Consider the following 21,726-nt stretch of genomic DNA (forward strand, 5'->3'; position numbering starts at 1 on the left):
TGTATATAGAAGACACTTAGTGGATCTAATACTGGGACGGAACTGCAGTGGGAAGGGAGGAAGCGGAGGTGGTAATGGGATGTGGAGGAGTGTGAATGTTTGAGACTGAAACAGTGATGGAAACCTCTGCTAGGAAATCCATTACCTAAATCTGACCACAACCGCTCCAGAATGTTCTAAGTTTCTCAGGCTCCTTGAACGAGAATGCAGGGTAATATCTGGCAGCACAAGACTACATAATACCTGATTGGACGTCTTTTAGATCCGCAGGCCTAAACTCATTACTTGCTGAAACATTTAATTCATGTTTCATGAAACATGAATTCCAAGATGGCGTAGCAGTCGGACGTGTGTTTGTCTTGTCCCGTCTTGTCCCGTGTAAATAGTCGTTTTTTTTCTTCATTTTTCGTATATATTTTAATCCCGCTTTCCATCTACGAACTGAATATACTTTCCTGCAACCTGCCTCACCCAATGTTGTAAGGATCTGCTATTTTTATACTTTATAATATGGAACCCCCATCAGAATCTAGCCAGCTAACTAGCTACTAGCTAGTAGTCAGTTAGCCACTTCTCCGTTAGCTCGGACACCAGCCAGCTTTAGCTCGGTCAATACTTGCCAGTCTGCACAGCGCGATATCAACCTAGAGCATATCAGACTGCTTTTCTCTACTACATCAATGGATTCCTGCCACAAGCTCTGGACCATTACACCGGATCATCGCGGATCACTAGCTAGCTTCAACCGAGTGGCTATTTGCTGGCTAACGCCTCTGTCCCGAAGCATCAGTTAGACTTGAGCTAGTCTCAGGCTATGCCCATCTCCCGGCTAGCCAAAGAGGCATACCAGCTAATTCTTGGGCTACAATACCTCTTTTGCCAATTGGCCTGGACCCTTTATTGCCGACATGGAGCCCCGCCGATCCATCACGATTGGTCTGCCGACGTAATCGTCCAATGTGGTTTCAACAGGCTTTTCCGTTGCGATGTCGCCGAAGACCCATCTGCTAGCCCCGGCCCGCTAGTTTTCTGAATGCTGTGTCTCCCGCTCGCCTAGCGTAGTAGCGACTACCGAACGGCTCCCTGTCTCACTTATTGCTGCTCATAGGACCCTATGATCACTCGGCTACACATGCCTCTCCCTAATGTCAATATGCCGTATCTACTGCTCTTTCGGGTTAGTTATTATTGTTTTATTTCACTGTAGAGCCCCCAGTCCCACTCAACAGGCCTTAGATAGCTCTTTTGTCCCACCCCCCACACATGCTGAGACCTCACCAGGCTTAACTGGTGCCTCCAGAGACACAACCTCTCTCATCGTCACTCAATGCCTAGGTTTACCTCTAATGTACTCACATCCTACCATACCTGTCACGTCCTGACCAGTAAAGGGGTCTTTTGTCATTGTAGTTGGTCAGGGCATGGCAGGGGGTGTTTGTTATGTGTGTTTTGGGGTTTTTGGTCTAGGGGATTTTGGTTCTACTTTTCATTTTCTATGTTTCGTTTTCCAGGTTTGGCCGAGTGTGGTTTCCAATCAGAGGCAGGTGTCTTTCGTTGTCTCTGATTGGAAGCCATACTTAGGCAGCCTGTTTTCCTTTGGGTTTTGTGGGTGGTTGTTTTCCGTTTTGTGTAATTACCTGACGGAACTGTCGGTTGTAGGTTTTGTTATTTTTTTGTAAAAGTGTTATCTCTAAATAAAGTAAAGAAGATGTGCACTATACCCGCTGCACATTGGTCTGTCCTTTACGACGCCCCTGACAATACCCTTGTCTGTACATTATGCCCTGAATATATTCAACCACGCCCAGAAACCTGCTCTTTTTATTCTCTGTTCCCAATGCACTAGATGACCAATTCTTATAGCCTTTAGCCGTACCCTTATCCTACTGTTCCTCTGGTGATGTAGAGGTTAATCCAGGCCCTGCAGCCCCCAGCACCACACCCATTCCCCAGGCGCTCTCATTTGTTGACTTCTGTACCCGTAAAAGCCTTGGTTTCATGCACGTTAACATCAGAAGCCTCCTCCCTAAGTTTGTTTTATTCACTGCTTTAGCACACTCCGCCAACCCTAATATCCTAGCTGTGTCTGAATCCTGGATTAGGAAGGCCACCAATAATACTGAAATTTCCATCCCTAAATATAACATTTTCCGACAAGATAGAACTGCCAAAGGGGGCGGAGTTGCAATCTACTGCAGAGACAGCCTGCAGAGTTCTGTCATACTATCCAGGTCTGTACCCAAACAGTTTGAGTTTCTACTTTTAAAAATCCATCTTTCCAGAAATAAGTCTCTCACTGTTGCCGCTTGGTATAGACCACCTCAGCCCCCAGCTGTGCCCTGGACACCATATGTGAATTGATTGTCCCCATGTATCTTCAGAGTTCATACTGTTAGGTGACCTAAACTGAGAAATGCTTAACACCCCTGCCATCCTACAATCTAAGCTAGATGCCCTCAATCTCACCCAAACTATCAAGGAACCTACCAGGTACAACCCTAAATCCGTAAACCTGGGCACCCTCATAGATATCATCCTGACCAACTTGCCCTCTAAATACACCTCTGCTGTCTTCAACCAGAATCTCAGCGATCACTGCTTCATTGCCTGTGTCCGTAATGGGTCCGCGGTCAAACGACCACCCCTCATCACTGTCAAACGCTCCCTAAAAAACTTCAGCGAGCAGGCCTTTCTAATCGACCTGGCAAGGGTATCCTAGAAGGATATTGACCTCATCCCATCAGTAGCCTGGTTGTTCTTTAAAAGTGCTTTCCTCACCATCTTAAATAAGAATGCCCCATTCAAAAAATGTAGAACTAAGAACAGATATAGCCCTTGGTTCACTCCAGACTTGGCTGCCCTTGACCAGCATTAAAACATCCTGTGGCGTACTGCATTAGCATCAAACAGCCCCCGCGGTGTGCAACTTTTCAGGGAAGTCAAGAACCAATATACACAGTCAGTTACGAAAGCTAAGGCTAGCTTTTTCAAACAGAAATTTGCATCCTGTAGCACTAATTCCAAAAAGTTTTGGGACACTGTAAAGTCCACGGAGAATAAGAGCACCTCCTCCCAGCTGCCCACTGCACTGAGGCTAGGAAACACTGTCGCCACTGATAAATCTACGATAATCGAGAATTTGCATAAGCATTTTTCTACGGCTGGCCATGCTTTCCACCTGGCTAACCCTACCCTGGCCAACAGCTCTACACCCCCTGCAGCAACTTGCCCAAGCCCCCCTGCTTCTCTTCACCCAAATCCAGATAGCTGATGTTCTGAAAAAAATCTGGATACCTACAAATCAGCTGGGCTAGACAATCTGGACCCTCTCTTTCTAAAATGATCCGCCCGAAATTTTTGCAACCCCTATTACTAGCCTGTTTAACCTCTCTTTCATATCGTCTGAGATCCCCAAAGATTGGAAAGCTGCCGCGGTCATTCCCCTCTTCAAAGGGAGAGACACTCTAGACCCAAACTGTTATAGACCTATATCCATCCTACCCTGCCTCTTCGAAAGCCAAGTTAACAAACAGATCACTGACCATTTCGAATCCCACCGTACCTTCTCCACTCATGGATGCACCTCAGCCACGCGCAAGGTCCTAAACGATATCATAGCCGCCATCGATAAAAGACAGTACTGTGCAGCCGTCTTCATCGACCTGGCCAAGGCTTTCGACTCTGTCAATCACCGCATTCTTATCGGCAGACTCAATAGCCTTGGTTTCGCAAATGACTGCCTCGCCTGGTTCACCAGCTACTTCTCAGATAGAGTTCAGTGTGTCAAATCGGAGGGCCTGTTGTCAATTAAGCATCTCCAATCCAAAATTAAATCTAGAATTGGCTTCCTATTTCGCAACAAAGCCTCCTTCACTCATGCTGCCAAACATACCCTCGTAAAACTGACTATCCTACCGATCCTTGACTTCGGAGATGTCATTTACAAAATAGCCTCCAACACTCTACTCAGAAAATTGAATGTAGTCTATCACAGTGCCATCTGTTATGTCACCAAAGCCCCATATACTACCCACCGCTGCGACCTGTATGCTCTCGTTGGCTGGCCCACGCTAAATATTCATCGCCAAACCCACTGGCTCCAGGTCATCTATAAGTCTTTGCTAGGTAAAGCCCCACCTTATCTCAGCTCACTGGTCACCATAGCATCACCCACCCACAGCACGAGCTCCAGCAGGTGTATTTCACTGGTCATCCCCAAAGCCAACACCTACTTTGGCCGCCTTTCCTTCCAGTTCTCTGCTGCCAACAACGAACGAATTGCAAAAATCACTGAAGCTAGAGACTTATATCTCCCTCTCTAACTTTAAGCATCAGCTGTCAGAGCAGCTTACCGATCACTGTACCTGTACACAGCCCATCTGTAAATAGCACATCCAACTACCTAATCCCCATATTGTTATTTTTGTTGTTGTTGCTCTTTTGTACCCCAGTATCTCTACGTGCACATCATCATCTGCACATCTATCACTCCAGTGTTAATGCTAAATTGTAATTATTTTACCACTATGGCCTATTTATTGCCTTACTTCCCTAATCTTACTACATCTTACTACATTTGCACACACTGTACATAGATTTTTCTATTGTGTTATTGCCTGTATGTTTGTTTATCCCATGTGTAACTCTGTGTTATTGTTTTTGTTGCACTGCTTTGCTTTATCTTGGCCAGGTTGCAGTTGTAAATTAGAATTGTTCTCAGCTGGCACATCACTTGTTAAGGGGTAGTGTACACACACACACGATTGCTCCTCCACAAACCTTTAATAAGGTTAGTTGTAGGATCTTCATTTGATCTCTATTGTAGCAGCAAAATAATCCTGCAGCCGAAGAACCCTTTTAGGTTTACAGGAAAAGTCTCGGCAACAAAAGTGATCAAATTAAGATCCTATCTGTACACAACTACATTTTGATCCAAGACTGCTCTATCAAAAGCCCTAATTTTGTCCATGAGGGGTCTGTATGTTTTGCTATGTGATGGTGGGAACAGAAGACATAATGCAGTCTCACAGACTTGTTCTTGCATTCCAAAATCATTCTGGGTCCGAGTACTCACAGACATACAGCCTTTTGATAACAACGACTCCACCATGTCTTGAGTTGTAGGAAATGTCAATTCCTCATGTTTTAGATAGTGTGACATCTGTGTTTTGACGTACAGAACACAGTACAGAGGCATGTCAAGTCCAAGGTACTTTGACAAGATGTTATACAAAGACCGATGATCTGTATCAAAACCAAAACAAAATGCTGGCTCTGAAATGGAAGGGAAAGATATCTTAAGAAGTGACAAAGCTGTTAAGACAGTCAGTTGTTCCAGAGTTCGAGATCCAAGTAAGAGACCGTTTTGTTTTATGATTATGCGTCCCTTGTTACTAACGATGCTTGTCACAGCTCTATTGGAGACAATATAAACTGAGAAAGCCTGTTACAGTTGGTTGTTTAGAATTTGAGATCAAAGTTAAAGGCCATACCCTGCTGCTAGTGATGGTTGCCTTGTCACAGGAGGAGTTGCACATTGAAACAGATGTCCTGTGCTGAACCATGAACGATCATCTCAGTAACCACTGATTCCATGTAAACAAACAACTAACTAACCATGATATCCTGTGGGTCATAACTGGGTAACTGGGTGACAGCAGCATCGAAGTCTTCACAGTGAATCCCTCCTGTGTGGATGTTCACGAACATACACACTGTGAAATAATATTTGTGTTGGTATTACTTTTCACTTTTTTTTGTCGTTGTGTGTTACATGTGCTGCGATCGCTCCCTGACAGGTCGTCATTGTAATGGATAATCATGTATAACGGTGAAATAAATTAAATCAAATTAAAATGCTTATGTTGAGAGACTTGTTTGTAATGATAATGATGATGTGTTTCTAAAGAATGGTAGCATATTTCTCTCGTGATTTCCCATGGTGTCTTTCCCTCTGTGTCTCGCATAAGTAGCCTTCCGTTCCCAGACGTTGTTTTGATTGAAGTTACTATAGAGGAGGAGGGATTTGTTTGGAGAGTCCCATTCATTGTTTACCCAACTGTTATCCAGATGAATGTATTGCTTTCCTTAATGACGCGAGATAAATGCATGCATTTCTTTAACTCTTTAATTTGGCCACCTTTTTGCCTCTGATGTTTATCTATGTCTTCATGTCATGTACTGTTTGTTGGTCTGGCATAGAAAGGGTAATATGGGCAAAGTGTTGGACACTCAGAAGTATTTGCTTTTAACAAACCTTAAACTTACATTGTATTGTTTAAGAATAGAAGTTGATTTTATGAAATGAATCTGCTCTGTTTATTTCAGACTAAAACTCCAGGTGTGGGTTTTGTGAAGATCCATGCTCCATGGCATGTGCTCTGTCGAGAGGCAGAGTTTATGAAGCTCAAGATGCCCACGAAAAAAGTAAGTCAACTGTTGAATGATATGTAAAGGTTACCAGCTGTCAAGTCCTTGCTTCCTCCGTCCTTGTTTTCTCCTTTGGACCTCCTTCTCCAATGAGCTTTGAGAGGGAGACGAGGAATCAGAGGAAACAAGGACGGAGGAAGCAAGGCTTTGACAGCTAGTAACCTTTTCAGACACAGACTTCATGCTAGTCATTTTTATCACCTATGATCTGTTCTATAGTGCCCTGGTTAACCTCCTGGTGGTTTTCTTATAGGTATATGAAGTGAAACAGTGTAGTGGTGTTGGGGCGAAGATCAACACATTGGTAAACAAAGCCACTGAACCACTTCATCCCAACGTGGAAGAGAACAGGGCACAAAACGTTAAGCATCTCTCCTACGCGTTTTCCAGAGAAAAACAACACTTGTGAGTTTATACTGTATGTCTTATGATGATATACAATATACAAGGCTGTATAGACTGTATACATGTACGGTAACATATGGACTTCAATTCCTGCTCCAATCCATCTTGGTTTCAAGGACATTTAATACACTTTTAATGTATACGTCTAGTGGCATATGGTATGGCATGTGGTGGCATATGGCTGTTGGCACACATTGAGGACAGGCAAGAAAAACAACTAAAGGCTTGTATACGTGAGTATATAAGTATTACGATTATGTATACAAGATTGTTCTCTAAAACCCCAATTGCCGCTCCTATCCATCTTTGTTTAATGAGCATTTCATGAACTTCCTCAAATGGACTACTGTAGCGGCATATGGTATAACATGTGGCATACCTATTGCCACACACTGAAGACCGAACAGAAAAATAGCTAAAGGCCTGAAGGTTTGAGGGCTTGAACAACAAGAGACTATCAATATTAACTGTGACACAGTTTAGGAAGAACAAAAAACAAAAAGGCTAGTTATAAATAGTAGCCTAGCAGTTAGGAGAGTTGGGTCAGTAACCGAATGGTTGCTAGGTTGAATCCCAGAGCTGACTAGGGGAAAAATATGTTGATGTGGTCTTGAGCAAGGCACTTGACCCTAATTGCTCCTGTAAATTGCTCTGGATAAGAGTGTCTGCTAAATGACAATAAACGTAAAGATATGGTATGGTAAACAATTTCCTGAAAAGATGGAGTTACTCTACTGAGAGCTGAAATTGAACCCATTATTCTGTAACTCTTCCAGGAAAGAATTACCAGGAAGGACAGACATACCAGCTCACACATGATCTAGCCCAGAAGCAGAAGTCAAATAAACATGATGTTGATGTTGTGTTTAATGTAAAAAAAAAAAGACAAAAAAAGGTCTTGTCAGCTTTTTTTCTTACTCAAACAACACACAACAGTATTTGTCTAAGGGCATAAGCTATAAACAGGGTTATTTCTGCCTGCGTTTGTTGTTGATTTGTTTGGTCTAGAGATTGGGTGGGAGTCTATCTTGAGCTGCTGGCCTAATGCTGGAGGCTATGCTATTCCATCCATGCTATCTATTCATCTGTTGTGCTGTACCTATGCTAACCAAATCAATCTCTCATGGGTTATCTATACCAGGTCTGTAAGACCTTTAAAGACATTTAGGCCCTCTAGTCCCTGGATGGGTAAGCCTGGTCCCAGATCTGTTACTGCGGTCTTGCCAACTCCACGTCGCGTGACAATAACCATGGGAGTTGGCAAGACAGTAGGAACAGATCTGGGACCAGGCTTTGTCCGGGGTGCCTAACCACTGACATCCTCTCTATAATTGGTTTCATTCCACGTCTGTGTGTGTAAAGCACTTCTGGGAAGGTCTTTATTGTGTGCTTGTACAACAGTAGGAAAGAGTGTCTCTCTTTATAATGTGGGTATATATGACTTCAAAGACCAACTGCCTATATGTCCCCAGTTAACACGACAGTCTCTGTGTGTTTTCTGTAACAGGTTTGATTTATCAGACAGAGACTCCTTCTTTGACAGTAAAACAAGAGCTTCAATAGTAAGTGTTTCTTCATTGTGTCGGCCAAATCCTCCATTACAGTAGACTCTAGACCGCAGTCATTACGACCATTAGTTAGATGTTCCCAGTTTATTCATGGGAAACGTAATAGGAATGTGCTGTTCTGTATTCACTTATTCTTCACTTCTTATCTTATCAGGTTTTTGAAGTATTGAAACGTACAAAATGCACAAAGGCTAAGTATAGTATGGGTAAGTCATAACAGTCTGCCTTGTTTTATATACCCGTTGTCTAGGAGGGGGTTTCCCGTGATTGGGTAGTTGGAGTGTTATATCTGTGCTTATGTAGTGCATATGTATCATGCACAAGAATGCAGTAAGTATGCAGAATGTAGACAATAGTCTGTTCTTTGCGCTTGTGTGTGTTTTATAACCTATATGCCTGAACAAAATGCTGATTCTCAAATTGTCCTTTAGACTGAAACGGTACCTCTGAGTTGTCACTACTACCAGAGGTGCAACCCTTCCTTTTAAGGGCATTTGTTCATGTACTTGGATATGCCAAAAGCATTGACTAAAGATCAACAGAATGACCTGCTATTTCATTTGGATTTGAAACGGGTTTTTTTCTGCCTGTAGGGATCACCAGCCTGCTAGGTAGTGGAGTCTACACAGCTGCCTATCCGCTACATGATGTGAGTACTCATTGCAATCAGCATGTGTGTTTACAATACAACTAGATTGTACAATTTGTATCTGAAATGTGTCTTTTTGCATTATTATGTTATTCCCAACCACCACCTGGACATCACATATGTTGCTGTTTAATTACTTTTGAGACATCAGCAGTCAATTCAACTCTTGAGTGCTGACTATATGATACATTTAACTTCCAACTTGACTGTATATGCATATGATTCTTAATATTTTAGTAGGCGTTGTTGAGTCCAGTCGAATAGGTCATGCGATACAGGCCTAGGCTTGCAGTAAATTGAGGTACAGTGGGGTCCGACATTATTGACGCCCTTGATAAAGATGAGCAAAAATGATTGTATAAAATAAATTATTCAAGTACTGAGCAATATTGTACGTAAAAAAAAATATACTAATACAATTGCTCAAAGAAATATATTTTGTTTAATAAGTAAAAAAAAAAAATTCTCAAAATGTTAACGGTCAAACTTATTGACACCCCTAAAGATTCTTAGAAATAAAGTAGTCAAGATGTTGTATTTGGTCCCATATTCCAAGCATGCAATGACTACAGCTTGTGACTCTACAAACTTGTTGAATGCATTTGCAGTTCTTTGTCGTTGAGTTTCAGATTATTTTCTGCCCAATAGAAATGAATGGTTAATAATGTATTGTGTCATTTTGGAGTCACTTTTATTATAAATAAGAATAGAATATGTTTCTAAACACTTCACATGAATGTGGATGCTACCATGATTACCGCTAATCCTGAATGAATCAAGAATAATGATGAGTGAGAAAGGGTCAAAGATCCCGAGAAATGCTAACCTCTCACTATTACCAATAAAAAGGGAGATTAGCATGTCTTGGGGGTGTGATCTTTGACCCTATGTAACTTTCTAATCTGAAACACAACAAAAACTGCAAATGCGTCCAACAAGTTTCTAGAGTCATTACATACTGGGAATATGGGACCAAATACTACACTTTTGACTACTTTATTTATAAGAATCTTTAGGGGTGTCAATTTTGACCACTACCTTTTTGAGAAACACAATTATTACTTGTTAAATAAAATCTCATTCTCTGAGAAATTGTATTAGTATAAAATAATATAATTTCCCATTTTTTGGGGGGAGCAAACAATATAGCTCAGTATTTGAATTATTTGCTCATCTTTATCAAGATGTCAGTAACCCTAATCTGGATGAATCACAAGACAGAGCTATAACTCTGTTTTATTTGTCGTGCAGGGAGATGTGGATGGTGAAAACGTGGAGCCCAATGATAGGAAGGTGAGTGACATAAATATGACCACACTGAACTTATACATTTTTTAGGAGATGTTAAAATACCACACCGCAGCCGTGTTTCTACTGCTGCGTTAATTGATTGGAGTACAGCTGTGTGTGTTTGTGAAAACCTAAAAGCGCCAACATATTTTTTTCTTAAAAGTGCCAACATGGGTCATTTTTTTTAATCACAAATTGGTCATGATTGTAAAAGAGACACTTTGGTTACATAAATTATTGGTTTTAATCCCCCAAAATAAGCATATATTTGAAAATGTTCACACATTTATAGTCAAATTTGATATTTAAAAAATATGCCTTTTTGTACGTTTTTCATGTTTTTAACAGTTGTTTTGATCAATTTCATCCATAGCAACTGGTCATGTTGATTCTGTGATACTCAGTCTGAGAAATTGGAAATTGAGCTGATGTACCGGTACAACCTAAGATGACTGCCAATATGAGCGTTATAAGTGATATACAGTAGGTGCCAGTGCCATCAGACTTTTAGTGCCATCGGACTTTTAGTGCCATCGGACTCTAACTTTGGAACTCTGTAGGCTCCAATTTGCATCTGAAACATGAAACGCTCAGCTTAGTGTAACGACATTGACTGGAATCTAAATATGTATAGTGGATTTGGAACAGAGTCCAGCACAGATAAAATATATGAACGTTTTTTTAAATAGTATTTGAACCCAGTTTTAGTTTAGAGCAGACTCAAGGTTTGTTTGGCTTTCCAACAGACATTCCTGTTCTTCAGCTCCTTCAGATTTTTTTGGTCCTCTGTTCTTAATGGGCTACATCCTTGAGTTTACACCTCAGATGTCGTATGGAATTAAGGTCTGGATCATGCTTTGAGGTCTGGAAATTGGCTAGTCAAGAAGAGTGCTTTGTCTTTACCGATCTTGCAAAGGGCATTTCTGATGCCCTAAAACATAAGAAAGCAAAAAGGCATAATTTTGCCTATAAATGAGTTAAAACAACATGAAAAGCAGGAAATATCCAGCATCTTCATAGCTGTGTGTAGCTGTGTAGCCAGGCTGCTGTGTGTGTTAATGGTGGTGTGGTGCTGTATGGGCCATCTGTTGAGTGCTAAAAGGATTCTATTGGCATCCCCATCATTGAAAAAGAGAATAACGGCATGTAATTGAGGAATTCTCTTTGAATGCGGACGTCTCAAAGTGTCTTATCTTCCTCCCCCTGGGAACGATTACAATAAGCTCAGCTTGGCAACAGAGGGAATCTACATAGCTCCTAGTGTGTGTTTGTGTGTGTGTGCGTGTGTGTGTGTGGGGGGGGGGGAGTGTGTGCGTGCATGTGTGTGTGCGCTGCCACATCCTCAGCCAGATGCCTTTTCATGTTTCATCACTTATCTTCACCACCATCTGTCTCATCCCCACGATAACCAAAAATGTGTCTAATTATCCAACTGTTTACACTCTTACAGCTAGCATAATCATACAGATAAAATCAATGCAAGTGTAATATAGTTCACAAAGGATAAGTGTCTCTCAGAAAGGAGAGGAGGAAGAGGGGGGAGGAGGAAGGTAGTTTTAAGTGGTGACAAAACAAGAGAAGAAGCTGCCTGTCTGTAGCCTGTTGATTAACTAGGCTTTGTGGAGAGAGAAGTGTGTTATTTTGATATGGCCTCTACAGTTTTTCAGTAGGATGGTTGTGGTGGAAACCCTGCCTGATAAGGGTGGAGGGTGGAGAGACAGAGAGACCCTCCCTGTAGAGGGGAGAAAGGGAGAGAGAAAGAACGGCCTCATCACCCTCTTGTGACGCTGGCAGGACATCAGAAGGGGACAGTTCCAACACTCTGAGACTGCACTGCCACCGGCATGGCCCAGCCAACCTCAGCATGATGTACCCGAGGCAGATGAGAAGAGATGAGAGGAGCAAGGGGAGGAAAACAAAGCCCTGGCACCAAGCATGTGTCACCACACTTCTCTTTCCACATCAGAGAACTGTCAACATCTGAGCACTAGCCAGGGTCTTTGGGCAGAAGATGTGGCTAGAATACACAGAGAGAGAGAGAGAGAGAGAGAGAGAGAGAGAGAGAGAGAGAGAGAGAGAGAGAGAGAGAGAGAGAGAGAGAGAGAGAGAGAGAGAGAGAGAGAGAGAGAGAGAGAGAGAGAGCGGTAGAGAGAAGTGACAGAGCCTTCTAACCTCACAGGCTTGTAGGTCAAGACAGTGATGAGACTCTCCCTGAGGCTACTCATTGTTTTCTTCATTAGTTGGATTATCTCTACAGGTATTGTCTGAATGTGGTATAAATATGATATGCTGGTCACATGACGGCTTGTTTTCAGAGTACCTTGCCTAACCCATAGTGACACTGAGGTGTTGGGGACGGGAGTGTTAGAAGGAATGTTTATGTGTGTTCTGAGACTTGAAAACTGGGTCGCACGCCCACAGATCACTTACTGATGTCTGCATGGCTGTGAGAACCACTATGTGACCCGCCCAGGCACAACCCGATACCAGGGGGCCTCATCCATGAGGGCATATACACTACCGGTCAAAAGTTTTAGAACACCTACTACACCTACATTCAAATGTTTCATCTTTATTTTTACTATTTTTGACATTGTAGAATAATAGTGAAGACATCAAAACTATGAAATAACACATATTGAATCATGTAGCAACCAAAAAAGGGTCAAACAAATCAAAATATCTATTTTATATTTGAGATTCTTCAAATAGCCACCTTTTGCCATGATGACAGCTTTGCACACTCTTGGCGTTCTCTCAACCAGCTTCATGAGGCAGTCACCTGGAATGCCTTTAAATTAACAGGCATGCCTTGGTAAAAGTTCATTTGTGGAATTTCTTTCCTTCTTAATGCGTTTGAGCCAATCAGTTGTGTTGTGACAAGGTAGGGGTGGTATACAGAGATAGCCCTATTTGGTAAAAGACCAAGTCCATATTATGCATGTACAGCTCAAATAAGAAACGACAGTCCATCACTACTTTAAGACATGAAGGTCAGACATGAAGGTCAGTCAATCCGCAAAACCATCAATTGCTATGATGAAACTGGCTCTCATGAGGACCGCCACAGGAATGGAAGACCAGGAGTTACCTCTGCTGCAGAGGATAAGTTCATTAGAGTTACCAGCCTCAGAAATTGCAGCCGAAATAAATACTTCACAGAGTTCAAGTAACAGACACATTTCAACATCAATTGTTCAAAGGAAACTATGTGAATCAGGCCTTCATGGTCGAATTGCTGCAAAGAAACCACTACTAAAGGACACCAATAAGGAGAAGAGACTTGCTTGGGCCAAGAAACACGTGCAAGGGACATTAGACCGGTGGAAATTTGTCCTTTGGTCTGGAGTCCAAATTGGAGATTTTGGTTCCAGCCGCCGTGTCTTTGTGAGACGCGGTGTGGGTGAACGGATGATTGTATTTTTACGGTGTATTTCCCACCATAAAGCATGGAGGAGGTGTTATGGTGTGGGGGTGCTTTGCTGGTGACACTGTCTTTGATTTATTTATAATTCAAGACACACTTAACCAGCATGGCTACCACAGCATTCTGCAGCGATACGCCATACCATCTGGTTTGGGCTTAGTGGGAATATCATTTGTTTTTCAAAAGGATAATGACCCAACACACCTCCAGGCTGTGTAAGGGCTATTTTACCAAGTAGAAGAGTGATGGAGTGCTGCATCAGATGACCTGGCCTCCACAATCCCCCGACCTCAACCAAATTGAGATGGTTTGGGATGAGTCGAATTGCAGAGTGAAGGAAAAGCAGCCAACAAGTGCTCAGCATATGTGGGAACACCTTCAAGACTGTTGGAAAAGAATTCCAGGTGAAGATGTTTGAGAGAATGCCAAGAGTGTGCAAAGCTATCATCAAGAGAAACGGTGGCTATTTAAAGAATCTCAAATATAAAATCTATTTTGATTAGTTTAACACTTTTTTGGTTACTGTGTTATGGAAAAACCCTTGAATTAGTAGGTGTTCTAAAACGTTTGACCGGTAGTGTATGTGTACTATGTGTACAACCAGTGCAAGTGTGTACATACAGGTGTACATGTACAGTGGGGTCTGTCGTTCTGCTCCTGAAGAAGGCAGTTAATCCACTGTTCCCTGGTAGGCTGTCATTGTAGATAAGAATTTGTTCTTAACTGACTTGCCTAACTAAATAAAGGGTAAAAATGTAAAATAAAGATGATCAAAAATGACTAAATAATACAAATACTGTATGCAAAATTTTTTGGGGAAATTATATTAGCTTATGGACTGCCTTCTTCACTTCAAACCACAGGTTTTCAATGGGTTTTAAGTCAGGAGACTGAGATGGCCTTTGCAAAATGTAGATTTTGTGGCCAATCAACCATTTCTTTGTGGATTTTGATGTGTTTGTGGTTATTTTCTTGCCGGAAGATCCACTTGCAGCCAAGTTTCAGCCTCCTGGTAGAGGCAAACAGATTTTTGGCTAAAATGTCCTGGTCCTGGGTAAATTTCAGTATGTTGGCATTTATTGTCATGAATCTTGCCCTGGAGGCGGCTTTGCAGAGTGGTCACTGGCTAGCACAGCCACAAAGTCATTAAATCAGATTTTAAACGTAACCTTAACCCTAACCTTAACCACACTTCTAACCTTAATGCCCATCCCTAACCTTAAATTAAGACCAAAGCGCAAAACAAAACAATTTTGACATTGCAGCTGGCGTAGCTAGCAGAAATCGCTCAAATTCATGACGATCAACATCAACCTGCTATAGTTCATGATGCCGGTAACAAGGGCCCCAGGACAAGTGGAAGCAAAATACCCCCATAACATCAAAGATCTACCACCATATTTTACAGTAGATATTTCTGCTCATGCATTCTCGTTTCGACGCCAAGCCAACCGCTGGCGTGTGTGGCCAAAGAGCTCTATTTGTATGTCATCCAACATCCATGTAAATGCCTGGTGTTTGCTAAACAGCATTGGCACTTCGATTGGAACCGGTGTGCCAATCAGATGACATGAAAATAGAGCTCTTTGGCCACGCACACCAGTGGTGGGTTTGGTGACCAAATTAGAATGCATGAGCAGGAAAGAACCCCATACCTAATGTAAAATATTATGGTGCTGGATCTTTGATATTATGGGGCTATTTTGTTTTCGCTGGTCTTGGGGCCCTTGTTAATCTTTATCAAGGGTCTGAATGGTTCTTCAATGCCATTTCCACATTGTAAATTATCTTTAATCTTCTAAACGTAGAGAGAGAGAGTCAGAGAGAGTGAGGGGGGGCTGAGAAAGCGAGAAACTGAGGAGGTCTTCTGGGGACAGCATGTCCTCTTTACTCTAAAGACAGCCTCTGAGATTTCCTTCAAGAGAACCATTGTTTTTTTTGGGGGGGGGGTTGATAAAATGATCAAGGATACATAAGAGGCTCGACAAAATTAGGAATTAGACGAATATGAATGAGACGTGACGGATTCAAAAACAAATCAGTCTTTAATCATAGATAATGATATTGTTGTGCTAGGATGCTCAGCTTCACAGTTCTACTCTGGCGCTTGATAAAAATCAGTCACTCAGCGAAACAACAGCACGAAGGGTGCTGATCGGAGACACACAGACGGATGGATAGATACTGTGATGGAAAATGAGTGTGTGGTGTATTGGAGAGGAGAGCGAGGGCGAGGGCAGTAACATAGAGTAACTGTGGTTAATGGAAGGAACATACAGCTGTGTTCCCCAACCCCCCAATACGGTAGACTGTGTTCCAACTCCACCAGTCACAACCTTCCCTACTCCCAGTCTCTCCACCCTGTTCCTCACCCCTCCCCCTCTCTGTCTCGCCTACTCCTTGAGCCCTCCCACCTCCCCCTTCACAACCTCACTCGTCTGTACTTTACCACGGTAGCACTGTCTCTCTATTCGTCCCTCCTGTCATCTGTTGTCAGTTGAAGGAAGAAAAAGGAGCTGGCTTCAAACGCCTTTCACGCTCTCTCACCGTCTCTCACCCTTTTGGCCCGCGGATCTTTAACTCCAGCTCATGTGAGCCCTCAGAAGTCAAAAGACCCATTCACATGTTCTCACACACTCTCTCCAGCAATCATGCTTAGAGCTGAGACGGATATACTTGTCAGTGAGAGTCATAGGGAAGATGGGTCCAATGCTGAAAGATTGAAGTGAATGCATGTTGGTTTGAAAGCAATATCTCTGACGGTGGACTAACAGCCAAAACATTTGCTCTACACTTGTTTGCCTCTTGAAGGAAGAGATCAAGCAAAAAATGACTTTTCAACTGTCTTTTTGAGTGTGGACCCTCTAATGCATGTGATGGTTTCAAAGTAACCCATCGTGTTGTTCTTTGTTTCAGCTCTTGTACGAGGAGTGGGCAAGTTACAGTGTATTTTACAAATACCAGCCTATCGGGCTAGTGAGGTGAGTTAAAGTTTCATATTCTGAAACTGAACTTGAAAGCTTAGATTGCTCTGTTCTTCCTCAATCTCTGTCTGATTAATGTCTGTTCAGATCGAAATGTCACTTTGTTTTAATCTAAATATTTAAAAATAAAATATGAAGGGAGAAAGTGTTGGACCTTACTTTCTAATGCAGCGTGTTGTTCATCATGCAGGAAGTACTTTATACGTATTCTACTCTACTCTATTCTATTCAAAAGCTGAGAATGTTCTGTTCTTCCCATGCAGAAAGTACTTTGGGGAGAAGATAGGGCTGTACTTTGCTTGGCTGGGGCTGTACACCCAGATGCTGATCCCTGCTTCTCTAGTGGGAGTCATCGTGTTCCTGTACGGCTGTGCCACTGTAGACAACAACATTCCCAGGTTAGCAACATAAGGTCCCATACACAGCTTGTCAGAAAACCAAGGAAATAGTCATAGGTTCTCTCCGACAGAATCATACGGCATGACTACGTGAGGTTATGATTCACACAATTCATTCACTGTGTGCAAGGGGCCTAAGACCATTGAAATGATTGAAGGTAAAGCAAATGGAAAGCCCATAAAGTGTCCTCCAGAGACATAGCTCAAGTAGAGGTATGACCTCACGTCCTAATCAGACATCCAATTGAATCGCTTCAAATATTGACAGACAGCTTTAGGCTGTACAGTGGTTAACAGTGGGATGGTGACACACAGTAGAGAGGAACTGTGCCATGGTACTGTGTGCACAACTTGAAGCCCGGCCAAAGATAGAACAAACAGACATCTAAATGATTTATATTCCAAACTTAATTAAGGCAAAGGTTTAACAGTTTATATTTATTACGGTAACGTATAACAAACAGATAAGTGATTTATGTGCGATAGTTTGAAAATACACTGAAACCCGTCAATTCTGCGTTCATAGCCATCACGTTGTTTCCAGTTCAGAATACCTGTCATACGCTGTACCTCTGTCTTGTCTGGTCCCTACCTTCCGGCTCGTGGTTAACATTTTCAATCATCTTCACTTCCTGCTAGCATAAATAATGCAGTTTAATAAAGTATTGACAAGTTAGACCAGGTCACTTCCTACTGCCTGCTGCCTTAAGCTTAGTCTTGGTTTGGCAGTCCAGAACAATAAAAAGGAAACAAGGAAACGTGTTCCTCCGGAGACAGAAGAGGTGATTTCTAAAGACCAACATCTGGTTGATGTTAGAATAGACGACAAGGCGAGCTGAAGCTTCACCCCTGGCTAACGTCTCTCGTCTCAGTCAGGATAGCTCTCTGTGTCTCAATTCTCTGCCACTGGAGTTCACAGGAACTGAATATACTTGACTTAGCCTCGAGCTCCAGCGTTCTACTGTGTTGAGAGCCTGGCTCGTGAGACTAGACCTAACTAAACTACACAATCCAGATCCCTGACATTATTGTGTAAATATTTTCATCAATAGTCGCTTCAGCGAACTCTGGGCAGGTGTACATTCACCATATGTACAATGATTTATTCAATACTCAGTATAATATCAGAATATATTAGATCTATAGAAGTCAAAAGTCCCTATAGCTTGCAGTGGTTCTCCTAGGATTTCTTTCAGCGGTGGTGGACAAGGTAGCGGGGGAGGGGGATTGGATGTTGTAGAACGACTATGAGAAGGTCACTTCTGGTGATATTGTTTTAAAGACATTCTACTCCAAAATGCATGAAAATGGAATTACTGTATGTTGACACCATCTGAAATATAACTAATGCGTGCCACTGCACTGTGCTCTGTTTGTTACAAATATATGTTGTAACTTGTCACTGATCTTAAAGGGATAACGCAAGAGATAGCGTTAAATATTATCTTAAAGGGATAATGCAAGATTTTGTCAATTAAACAATTTTATTACTTACCCAGAGTCATATGAACTCATGGAGACCATTTGTATGTCTCTGTGTGCAGTTTGAGGAAGTTCAAGGTAGTTTTCGATAACCATTGCTAACTAAAGTTAGCGCAATGACTGGACGTCAACAGGAACAGCTAACAGCTGTTCCCATAGACTTCCAGTCATTGTGCTAATTAGCAATTGCACTAATGCTAGTTAGCTACTTCCTTTGAACTGCATGTAGAGACATAAACGGTGTCCATGAGTATCCATTCTGAGTAAATAGAAAAAGGGATTCATTGCCAAAATCTCGCACTATTCATTTAAAAGAGCATCTCTGCAGAAAGTATATATATGTAAAAAAAATACAAATACATATTTTTGGGGGAGTGGCGGCAACGATTTAGCAGTGGCGGGCCACCGCTGCTAAAGGAATATAGGGGAAACACTGGCTTGACAGGCTGGCCTAATAACACTGGTGGTAGTGAGCTGAAGAGGGCTGACTGTTTGTCTATCCCCCCTCCCTCTACACCTCCTTCCCACCATCTTCCCTCTTTACAGCATGGAGATCTGCCACCCCAGGAACAACATCACCATGTGCCCGTTGTGTGACAGGGCCTGTAACTACTGGAAACTGAAGGAAGCCTGCGGGACGGCCCGGGCCAGCCACCTCTTTGACAACCCTGCCACCGTCTTCTTTTCCATCTTCATGGCCCTCTGGGGTAAGAGGCTGAGGCTCGTCCACACAACATAACAGAACAGCACGACTTTATTTCTGTATCTGTATGATTTATTTAACAGGGACCATACTCAATAATCAACAACTCAGATGGTACTGTGAAGCCCAGCGATAGACTAGCATCCTGTCCATGGGGTGTACTTGTACATCAAGCTGTACAAAAAACAGGAAATAGGCTATAGCCCAATGGGCCGTTCTTGCTTGGACAAGATGATACTAAAATGTAACAGTCCCGGACTTAGCTAGACGGTTAATTTTTATCCGTAGTCCATCTCAACTTTTGTAATAATAAAAATGATATAGGCCACTTATCAGATGTGTTTATCCAGTGTTCAAATATGGAGATAGTTGTGTGCTTAGAGGGCACAGTTAGATAGACTATTTCCTTTGTACACTTCCCACCTGCGACTAACAGTACAGTGCATATGTTTTTAGTGTGTGTATGTGATCCCTGCAGGAAATGAACCTACGGCCTTGGCATTGGTAGCGACTGAGCCACACAGGACCCCTCTAAACAAAGGACTAACTCCTTTTTCTCAGCTCCATCTATTTTCTTCTTCCAGATGTTTAGTCTCCCGTTTGTTTTCTTTCTTCCTTTCCTCCGTTCATTTCCGACCATCTGCATCCACTATTCTCTCTTTCTTTCGCTCCTTCCGGCTCTTTCCTCCATGACTGTCCGAGCAACACTAAGCCCCGTAGACTAGACTGTACAGTGTCTTACTAAGTGAATTAAACCACATTCACTTTAAAAAACGGACTCTTTGGTGGTGCATTCCTGTGCTCTGTTCAGTGTCACAGTAATGCTGGGCCTGTGAGGCCTGAGACTGAAGGGAGGAAGCAATAGACTGGAGCACTGTATGAAGGCACAGGTACAGCCCTGGGATTTATTTGCGGTTTAACGTGTGTGTGTGTTATTTTCACTACTGGCCGTTATCATCTGGTGGTGATATGATAGGTGTGGATGAGGCTTTGTAGTGTACAGCACAGTATACAACAAGTACTACAGTATGTTGTGTTGTTGTTGTTCGACTAGTGAAAGAGTGATGCAACTGGCGTCCCTCACTGTTGGAAGCAGGACGTAGTGCATTACCGATCTACTAGGATTGAAGGTGCAATTATAAAGGGCTATTCAGACCAACTTAAGTAAATAAATGATACATCTTTTTTTATAATTGTCTGTAAGCCCTCCCTGCCTCTGTTGTCAGAGTCAATATTGTGAGCAGAAATTATGTTTTGGTTATCCACAAATGTACATACCCGCATCCCTAATGTAGTCAGATACCTGTACACATTGTCGTACTCCACATAGGGGTTCTTTTTCATTCAGTCACTCAACGTCAACACTATGGGAAACAGTACAGTAGTGACGTCTCGCTCATCCAGGCTCCTTCATCCAGGGTCACTCATCCAGTCTCGCTCATCCAGTCTCGCGTATCCACTCTTGCCAAGACGCTTTCATGGATGAACATTACATGGGTGAAATGTAGAACATGTTATCGCCCCAGGTGCCTGTCTGCATATAGACTGCCACCGCCCTTGCTGTTCCACTGGACTAGAAAATACCTACCTTCAATCCATGTCATCTCCACACTGAATTACATTGAATTAGCGACACGTTTAGCCCCTCATCCCACGCACGTGGCAATTGATCATTTTGCTCATTATACATGTAATAATTGATCACTGCAATCTTAATTTTAGCACCTTTATTATGCCACACTAATTATCCTTCTAGCCTGGCTGAGGAACCATAATTGGACTGCCAGAGTCACTGATAATAAGTAATACAAATATACCATTTAACAGACACTTTCATCCAAAACAACTTACAGTCATGCGTGCACACATTTTATGTATGGGTGGCCCCAGGAATTGAACCCACAACCCTGACAGCGCAAGCAGCATGTTCTACCAACTGAGCCATACAGGACTCACTTCCACGTAACTATCTGCATAATCTGCCTAATGTTGAAAAAACCGACTGAATAAAAATGAACACTTTATGGAGATAGAATTTCTTTAGATTTGCATCAAACCGTAAAATCTGGGATTTGAAAAACATCAAAACAGCAGCCCCATCACTTTTTTGGGGGGGTATACAGCTGAGGGATGAGGCTTTGGACGCGTAACCCTTCTCAAATTCATAGGCAGCACTCTAGATGGAAGGACTGACAATCTTGTTGATATTGCGGCTTATGTTCTTCATGCGTTCAAGGGGCTCTTAGCGCAACTCTTAATCGCGTCGTGTTTCTGCAGCTGCCATGTTCATGGAGCACTGGAAGAGAAGACAGATGCGTCTCAACTACGAATGGGATCTAACAGGCTTTGAGGAGGAGGAGGTGAGTGCTCTCCTGTTAGTGTCTTGCATTT

The 21,726-nt window shown here is 42.4% G+C and overlaps 1 protein-coding gene across 7 annotated transcripts in view; it reads left to right on the top strand.

Moving 5' to 3' along the window:
• The window catches only part of LOC115152354 (anoctamin-1), a 68,528-nt gene that overhangs the window by 20,894 nt on the left and 25,908 nt on the right, over positions 1-21,726 (top strand). For all 7 annotated transcript variants that reach the window (XM_029697132.1, XM_029697138.1, XM_029697135.1 and 4 more), the window contains 10 exons: positions 6,328-6,426; positions 6,683-6,834; positions 8,342-8,396; positions 8,557-8,608; positions 8,996-9,051; positions 10,303-10,344; positions 16,685-16,749; positions 17,016-17,150; positions 19,179-19,339; positions 21,613-21,695. In XM_029697132.1, the coding sequence (XP_029552992.1) occupies positions 6,328-6,426; positions 6,683-6,834; positions 8,342-8,396; positions 8,557-8,608; positions 8,996-9,051; positions 10,303-10,344; positions 16,685-16,749; positions 17,016-17,150; positions 19,179-19,339; positions 21,613-21,695 (900 nt within the window). The remainder of the gene's footprint in view (positions 1-6,327; positions 6,427-6,682; positions 6,835-8,341; positions 8,397-8,556; positions 8,609-8,995; positions 9,052-10,302; positions 10,345-16,684; positions 16,750-17,015; positions 17,151-19,178; positions 19,340-21,612; positions 21,696-21,726) is intronic.

Source organism: Salmo trutta, chromosome 17 (genome assembly GCF_901001165.1).
Source record: "Salmo trutta chromosome 17, fSalTru1.1, whole genome shotgun sequence".
NCBI lineage: Eukaryota > Metazoa > Chordata > Actinopteri > Salmoniformes > Salmonidae > Salmo > Salmo trutta.